Here is a 9063-nt window from a genome sequence, read left to right on the forward strand (position 1 = left end):
ACAATCTTGGCTCACTGCAACGTCTGCCTCCTGAGTTCAAGTGATTTTTGTGACTCAGCCACCTAAGTAGCTGGGATTACAGGAGTACACCACCACACCCAGTTAATTTTTGTATTTTTAGTAGAGATGTGGTTTCACCATGTTGTCCAGGCTGATCTCAAACTCCTGGTCTCGAGGGATCTGCCTGCCTCAGCCTCCCAAAGTGCTGGGATTATAGGCATGAGCCACCATGTCTGGCCCTATTTCTTTTTACAAAAATAAGCAAATACATATTTTTCTTGCTATTTTACTTTTATTTTTACACATCAAGTAGAACATTAAATATATTTCTTTGTAATTATTTTCACTTACTGAAATTTTTAAATGATCTCTCTCATCTTTTCAGTCAGCTGCATAGCACTCTATTGGGTGAACATTTCATAATTTCTGTATACAGTCACCAGCAAGTAGTGATTTAGTTGTGTCCAATATTTTTAAGCGATATGTGATGCCTCAATGAATATAGTAACCTTTTGCATATGTTGTTTTGTGCTTTTGGGATAACAGTACCTGATGTTGGAAACTGTGTCATTACATGTGTCTTTAAAATGATTTTTAAAAATACAATCATATATAGTATCTTAAATGTACAGTGAGATGAGGCTTTTGTTTTTTTGTTTACATTGTGATGGGGTCTTGCTATGTTGCCCAGGCTGGAATGCAATGTCTATTCCTAGATGTGATCATAGGGTATTAAAGCCTTGAACTCCTAGCCTTCAGCAATCCTCTTGCATGGTTCTTTTTTTTTTTTTTTTTTTAACTAATTAATTTTTTTTTTGAGACAATATCTTGGTATGTTACCCAGGCTGGCCTCCAATTCCTGGGCTCAAGTGATCCTCCTGCCTCAGCCTCCTGGGTAGCTGGGACTCCAGGCTTGTGCCACCATGCCCAGCATTTTTAAACAATATTTTTTTTGCAGAGATGAGGTCTCATTGTATTACCCAGTCTGATCTTTAACTCTTAGCCTCAAGTGACCCTCCTGCCTCAGCCTCCCAAAGTGTTGGGATTACAGATGTGAGCCACCACAATCAGACTCTGTTGATTTCTTAATTAGAAAAATATTTTTTAGGCTGGGCGTGGTGGCTCACACCTGTAATCCCAGCACTTTGGGAGGCCGAGGCAGGTGGATCACAAGGTCAAGAGATCGAGATCATCCTGGCCAACATGGTAAAACCCTGTCTCTACTAAAAATACAAAAATTAGCCGGGCGTTTGGCATGCTCCTGTAGTCCCAGCTACTCAGGAGGCTGAGGCAGAAGAATCGCTTGAACCCGGGCGGCGGAGGTTGTTGTGAGCCGAGACTTTGCCACTGGCTCCAGCCTGGCGACAGAGCAAGACTCCATCTCAAAAAAAAGAAAAATATTTTTTAAGGGTTTCTTCAGCTTGCTTTCCTTTATCAACAAGTAAAACATGACTGAGGAAGTTGTGGTCCTCTTTGTTCCCCTGCCCAGGCCCATCCCCTCCCTGTTTCCATAGAGGAAACCACCAAGAGGTTGGCATATATTCTTCATGAACATGTTTTTATAGTTGTATACTGCATGTGTACTGTGTATGAACAATATAAAGTTGGTTTGTGTGTTTTAAAAACTCATATACATGGATTTATTATATATGTATCATTTTGCAACTTAAATTTTTTTGGAGCTCTATGCTGGTTGATACAGATCTAATTTTGTTTTTTTTTTTTTTTNTTTTTTTTTTTAACTAATTAATTTTTTTTTTGAGACAATATCTTGGTATGTTACCCAGGCTGGCCTCCAATTCCTGGGCTCAAGTGATCCTCCAACCTCAGTCTTCCAAGTAGCTGCTACTAGAGGTGTATGCCATCACACCCAGCTAGTGAAATTAGATGTTTTTTTTTTTTAAGGCAGAGTTTCACTTTGTCACCCAGACTGGAGTGAAGTGGCGCTGTCTCAGCTCACTGCAGTCTCTGCCTCCTGGGTTCAAGTGAGTCTCATTCTGCAGCCTCCCGAGTAGCTGGGACTACAGGCGTGCGCCACCACACCTGGCTAAGTTTTATATTTTTAGTAGAGGCAGAGTTATGCCATGTTGCCCAGGCAGGTCTCGAACTCCTGAACTCAGGCAGTCAGCCTACCTCAGCCTCCCAAAGTGCTAGGATTACAGGTGTGAGCGACCATGTCTGGCCTAAAATGAGTTCTGATAAATGTATTCATTCATGTTACCAACACCCTGATCAAAATATATAATATTTCCATCACTATGGAGAGTTCTCTGTGTCCCTTTCCAGTTGTCTTCAGTCCAAGAGGCACCCATTCTTCTCATTTCTATCCCCATAGACTAGTTTTGCTTATATGTCACATAGATGAATACAAATAGTATATATTTTTTCGTGTCTGGTTGCTTTTCCTAAACATAATGTTTTTGAGATTCATCCATGTTGTTATTTATTTATTTATTTATTTATTTTAAAGATGGGATTTCACCATATTGGTCAGGCTGGTCTCCTGACCTCAGGTGATCCGCCCACCTCAGCCTCCCAAAGTGCTGGGATTACAGGCATGAGCCACCAGCCCAGCCTTCAATGTTTTTTTTTAATTGCTACATTAGTATTCCATTTTATGAATACTAATGCAGCAATATTTGGAATGCATAGTATTCTATTGTATGAATACTAATGTAGCACTATACATTTATGATTAAAAAACAATATTTTTTTCTATTATGAATGAAGTGACAGTATTTTTGTACAAGTGTTTTTTTTTGAGACAGAGCCTCGCTCTGTTGCCCAGGCTGGAGCATGGTAGCACACCTTGGTTTATTACAACCTTCACCTTCGGGGTGTGTGGCTAATTTTTGTATTTTTAATATAGATGGGGTTTTGCCACGTTGGCCAGGCTGGTCTTGAATGCCTGACTGTGTGATCCACCCACCTCTGCCTCCTAAAATGCTAGGGTTACAGGCGTGAGCCACCATGCTCAGCCTGTATAAGTGTTTTGGTAGCTATACGGTTTTGTTTCTTTTGGGCAAAATACTTAGGGGTGGATTTGCTGGATTACAAAGTAAGTGTATGTTTAATTTTGACTTTAATTATACATGACTTTGATCAGTTAATGATGAGAACAGTTATTGTCACTTAATATCTGCAATCTGATAGGCCAGTCATTCAAAATAGAACATATACAAGGTAAAGAAAGTAATAAAGACCTTTGTGTTGAGTTGGCTGATGGTGTGGTTATTTCACCCATTGTATTTCTTACAGGGAGTGGGTAAATTCGTTCCTTGGGTTTCTTTCAACATTTAGGTGAAATCTGACATGGAACATGAGATCTGATTTTACTGGTGTAACTCTTTATTTGTTCCCTTACCTCCCCTTCCAATGGACTATTTTAGAAGAAATGGAGCTGTCACCCACATCAAGATTCAGAACACTGGTGATTACTATGACCTGTATGGAGGGGAGAAGTTTGCCACTTTGGCTGAGTTGGTCCAGTATTACATGGAACATCATGGGCAATTAAAAGAGAAGAATGGAGATGTTATTGAGCTTAAATATCCTCTGAACTGTGCAGATCCTACCTCTGAAAGGTCAGTAACATTTTAGTGATCACAAAGTCTGCTGCTTATGACTCTCTGACTCCAAGGCTTGTGACTGGTTTTTGAGCTGTAATCTTTAAAGAATTAATAAAGTAAGACTAGCAACATCAAATTATTCTCAGAGTACCTTTTTTTTTTTGCAAAAACTTCAATTTGTGTTGCTTACACTTATCCTATAGGGGTTGCATGCTATTCCTGCATATAAATGGTACATGCATGAGTTTTAAGACTTAGTGAACTTCAGTGGATAATCTTTGAGAGTTATTAGAGGAAAACAAATGATACTGGAGACACAAAAATAGCAGCAGTTCTCTGTGGTGGCTCTTGACCAGTTATTCAGCAGTGCCACCAACAGATGTCAGTTTAAGCTCAGAAGTAGAAAAGCAGAGAACTGAGGATCAGCTTTTTCGTCAGTTCTTTTATTGTTACATCTACAATTATGTGAGAATGACCGTGCTTAGAGAGAATTGTGTTATTTTAGAGGTCTTTCCCCCTGTGTTGGAACTAGGCTGATGAAAGCATGGGCTTGACTTATTTATTGACTATATTCGTTTTGTACATTCCCAATCTTCTCTCTGACTTCGTGCAAATTCAGAATCTCTTAATTAGTTTGTATATTTTGTGTCTTCAGGTATGATTTTTCAGCTTACACCTTTATGTCAATGCTATTATGTGCTGATAATTTGTTTCTCTAGCTACCACTGTAGCTTCAGGCAAAAGGCTGTCTGCCAACTCTGTGCAGTTTATTTCTAAATTTTGTTGTTTTTATTTGAGTGTGGAAGAAAAGTAACTTAAAGTTTATTCCTTTGATGATGAACCATTAACACCACCTGCCATGATAGTGTTTGCTTTCTGACCAAGATCCTGAGGGAAAAAGCCACTTTATTAATAGCACTGTGTTAAAATGTTTCCCATAGTAACATGGAGCAGGATTGTCTCAAAGTCTGTCCTTGGATGGCCTTGGATACCTACATCAGGACTGTCTGATGTGCTGTTTAAAATGCAGATTCCTGGGCCTCATTCAGACTTAAGTGTATTGATATTGCTGGTTGGAGCCTGGGAATTCATATTTTTAGCAAAATCCCTCATTTTTACTCCAAGTCTTATGTGCATTTCACAGTTTGAGATGATCACCCAGATATAGTCCAAAGACACTGGAGGCTGTTGTAGTATAGGTTGTATATGTGGAAAAGGTTGGAATGCTTCAATTAACTTATAATGAAGATCCTTCTTGAGTGTTCATATGCCAAAGCAAGGACAAACATTTAAAATGTCTCTATTACAATTTTTTCTTTCTTTCTTTTTTTTTTTTTTTCGAGATAGAGTCTCACTCTGTCACCCAGGCTGGAGTGCAGTGGTGCAATCTTGGGTCACTACAACCTCTGCCTCCTGGTTCAAGTGTTTCTCTTGCCTCCGCCTCCTGAGTAGCTGGGCCTACAGGCACGTGCCACCATGCCCAGTTAATTTTTGTGTTTTAGTAGAGACAGGGTGTTGTCATGTTGGCTGGGGAGGTCTCGAACACCTGACTTCAGGTGATCTGGCCACCTCAGCCTCTCGAAGTGCTGAGATAATAGGTGTGAGCCACCGTGCCTGCCTGTATTATAACTTTTTATCATAACTTCTTTATTTTGACTTTTAAAAAATTATTGATTTATTTTTTTTGAGATGCAGTATCGCTCTTGTTGCCCAAGCTGGAGTGCAATGGCACCATCTTGGCTCACTGCAACCTCCGCCTCCTGAGTTCAAGTGATTCTTCTGCTTCAGCCTCCTGCATAGCTGGGATTGCAGGCACACTCAGCTAATTTTGTATTTTTAGCAGAGATGGGGTTTCACCATGTTGGTCAGGCTGGTCTTGAACTCCTGACCTCAGATGATCCACTCACTTTGGCATTCTGAGTGCTGGGATTAACAGGCGTGAGCCATCGCGTCCAGCTGCCTTTTTTTTTTTTTTTTTGAGACAGGGTCTTGCTTGTCACCCAAGCTGGAGTGCAGTGGCATGATCATAGCTCTCTGCAGTCTCGACTTCCTGGACTCAAGTGTTCCTCCTGCCTCAGCCTTCTGTGTAGCTGAGATTATAGGCACATACCACTATGCCAGGCTAATTTTTAATTTTTTCTTAGAGACAAGGATTTCACTATGTTGCCCAGACTGCTCTTGAATTCCTGGCCTCAAGCGATCCTCCTGCCTTGGCCTTCCAAAGTGTTAGGATTACAGGCATAAGCCACCGTGCCTGGCTTATAACTTCTTTAAATGGCTGTGATTAAATAGTTTAGTCCTTTTAAGATTGAGCAATGGATGAATGGCAAATTGCATTTTTAAAAGAGGAGTGATTTTAAAGAAAACAGGAAAGATTGGGGGCATTTGTCTGTAAAGGACTGTGGACTCACTTAAGTTTAGTGGTCATTTTTTTTTTCTTTTTACTGTAAAATCTGTGCTGTAACATTAGTGGTCATTCTTACTATCTTTGCGGTTTTTCCTGCCTGCATGGGATGTACATTTTCTGTCTCAGGTGGGATTGATCAATCCTTTGGAGGAATGTGTCTATTTTTTAATTGTATTTAGGAAAGCTGACTATATATAGTAGTTTTGTGAAAGAACAACATGAACCCACAGCAGAACTAAATTCTTTTTTATTTTTAAAAAAATTTAGGTGGTTTCACGGACACCTCTCTGGGAAAGAAGCAGAGAAATTATTAACTGAAAAAGGAAAGCATGGTAGCTTTCTTGTACGAGAGAGCCAGAGCCACCCTGGAGATTTTGTTCTCTCCGTGCGCACTGGTGATGACAAAGGGGAGAGCAATGACGGCAAGTCTAAAGTGACCCATGTCATGATTCGCTGTCAGGTACATCTCAGTTGAACTATGGGTCTGGCAAGATGTTGTCTTTGGGTGATTTTTCTGCTGAAAGAAGACAGACACCATTACATTCAAAGTCAAATTGTCTTTTTAAAAACATTTCTTTCCTTCTTTTTTTGAGACAGGGTCTTGCTCTGTCACCTAGAGATGGGGTTTCACCCTGTTGGGTATGGTGACCCAAATCTTTGGGTGATTTTTTTGCTGGAAGAGGACAGACCCCATTACACTTAAAGTCAGATTTTCTTTCTTTCTTTTCCTTCCTTCCTTCCTTCCTTCTTTCCTTTTCTCTTTGTTTGTTTGTTTGTTTCTCTTTCTCTCTTTCTTTCATTCATTATTTACTGACTTATTCATTTGAGACTGGGTCTTCCTCTGTCACCCAGGCTGGAGTGCAGTGATATGGTCATGGCTAACTGCAGCCTCAACCTCCCTGGGCTCAGTCGATCTTCCTTCAGCTTCTTGGGTAGCTGGGGCTACAGGTGTGTGTCACTATGCTTAGCTAGTATTTGTATTTCTTGTAGAGATGGTGTTTTCACCATATTGTCTAGGGTGGTCTTGAACTAGGGCTCAAGAGGCCTGCTCACTTCAACCTCCCAAAGTGTTAGGATTACAGGTGCGAGCCACTGTGCGTGGTCCAAAGTCAGATTTTCTTTGCTCACTTAGTCAAGGTTGTCTATGTTTTTATTATACTTTAGTATATTAGTATAGTTACCATATTAGCATATTTACTGTTATACTTATGATACTAGTATATTGAGTATATTTATACTTTTAGTATATTTATATACACACACCACGTTTTTATCATTTATCTTTTGTTTTGAGTTGGAGTCTAACTCTGTTGCCCAGGCTGAGGTGCAGTTGGCTTGCTGCAACCTCTGCCTCTTGGGCCCAGGCAATCCCTGTGCCTCAGCCTCCTGAGTAGTTGGGATTACAGGTGCCCACCACTGTGCCTTTTGTGTTTTTAGTGGAGATGGGGTTTCACCATGTTGGCCAAGCTGGTCTCGAACTCCTGACCTCAAGTGATCTCCCCACCTTGGCCTCCCAAAGTGCTGGGATTATGGGCATGAGCCATTGCACCCAGCCTATTGTCTATTTTTTGATGGACATTTAAGTTGTCTCCATATGCTGGCTGTTGTGAATAATGCTGCAGTGAACATGAGAGTGCTTGAAAACACTAATGTAACATAAGGGTAACAAATAATAAATGTCATCTGTTTAACTTGAAAGGAACTGAAATACGATGTTGGTGGAGGAGAACGGTTTGATTCTTTGACAGATCTTGTGGAACATTACAAGAAGAATCCTATGGTGGAAACATTGGGTACAGTACTACAACTCAAGCAGGTGAGTGGATTGGAAAACTCAAGCTTTCTCCTTAAAAACTTAAAATCCTAATAGAGAATTTTGCAAACGTACAGAGGTAGACAGAGTAGTGTCATCAGCTTCCATGTACCCATCACAGCTTCAACTCATGATCAACTCTTTTTTTTTTTTTTTTTTGCAACAGAGTCTCACTCTGCCACCCAGTCTGGAGTGTGCAGTGATACAGTCTTGGCTCACTGCAACCTCTGCTTCCTGGGTTCAAGTAATTCTCCTGCCTCAGTCTCCTGAGTAGCTGGGACTACGGGCACCCGCCACCATGCCTGGCTAATTTTTGCATTTTTAATAGAAATTGGATTTCACCATGTTGGCCAGACTGGTCTTGAATTCCTGACCTCGGGTGATCTACCCACCTTGGCCTCCCAAAGGGCTGGGATTACAGGTGTGAGCCACTGCACCCGGCCCTAAATCTTTCTTATTATGACTTCACTCACTGGCTTCCTCCTATAGTACTTAGAAACAGACTCCAGATTTATATAATTCCCATATTTATCTGTAAAAGACTTTACAGAGGGTTTGTTTGTTTGTTTTGAGATGGAGTTTTGCTCTGTTACCCAGGCTGGAGTACAGTGGCGTGTTCTCAGCTCACTGCCTCCACATCCTGGATTGAAGAGATTTTCTTGCTTCAGCTTCCTGAGTAGCTGGGATGATAGGTGGTACCACCACACCCAGTCAGTTTTTGTATTTTTGAAGAGACAGGGTTTCATCATGTTAGCCAGGCTGGTCTTGAGCTCCTGACCTCAAGTGATCTGCCCGCCTTAGCCTCCCAAAGGCTAAGGCATGAGCCACTGCGCCTGGCCTAAGGCAATACAGAGTTTTAAAGCAAGTTTTCATTATTGATCTACTTCTGGTTACCTTTAGGTAACCTCACTTCTTCACTTTGGCATTGTTGCTATTTCAGAGTTCACCTTTGTGATAGTGGCAAATGATATAATATCTCTAAATAATGTTGTGGTCTATTGATAAAGAAAAATAGGCTTAAATTTATATCAGTAGAGTAAAGTAAGCGTACGTGGAGACTGAAGAAAGAGAAATTTCCTGGTAGAACAAAAGAAAGTGAAACTATTTGAAAACTTTTATTGTAAATTATATGGTCCTACGAACCCTCTGTCCTTGCCTTTATGAATATCAACATAGAAGTTTTTTTTTTTTTTTTTTTTTTTTTTTTTTTTTTTCACTCTTTTCTTTTTTTTTTTTTTTTTTTTACATCAACTGTCGTATTTGATCAGCCCCTT

General features: G+C 40.4%; 1 protein-coding gene across 4 annotated transcripts in view; it reads left to right on the forward strand.

Annotated features, from left to right (window-relative positions):
• PTPN11 (protein tyrosine phosphatase non-receptor type 11) overlaps positions 1-9063 on the forward strand; it is a 103625-nt gene that overhangs the window by 27514 nt on the left and 67048 nt on the right. For 2 of the 4 annotated variants that reach the window (XM_017542962.2, XM_017542979.2), the window contains exons 3-5: positions 3390-3584; positions 6244-6436; positions 7676-7792. In XM_017542962.2, coding sequence (XP_017398451.1) covers positions 3390-3584; positions 6244-6436; positions 7676-7792 — 505 coding nt within the window. The remainder of the gene's footprint in view (positions 1-3389; positions 3585-6243; positions 6437-7675; positions 7793-9063) is intronic. The other 2 variants (XM_017542970.2, XM_037743696.1) reach the window with 1 other exon arrangement.

The sequence above is a fragment of the Cebus imitator genome, unplaced genomic scaffold, assembly GCF_001604975.1.
Source record: "Cebus imitator isolate Cc_AM_T3 unplaced genomic scaffold, Cebus_imitator-1.0 Scaffold8, whole genome shotgun sequence".
Classification (NCBI taxonomy): Eukaryota; Metazoa; Chordata; class Mammalia; order Primates; family Cebidae; genus Cebus; species Cebus imitator.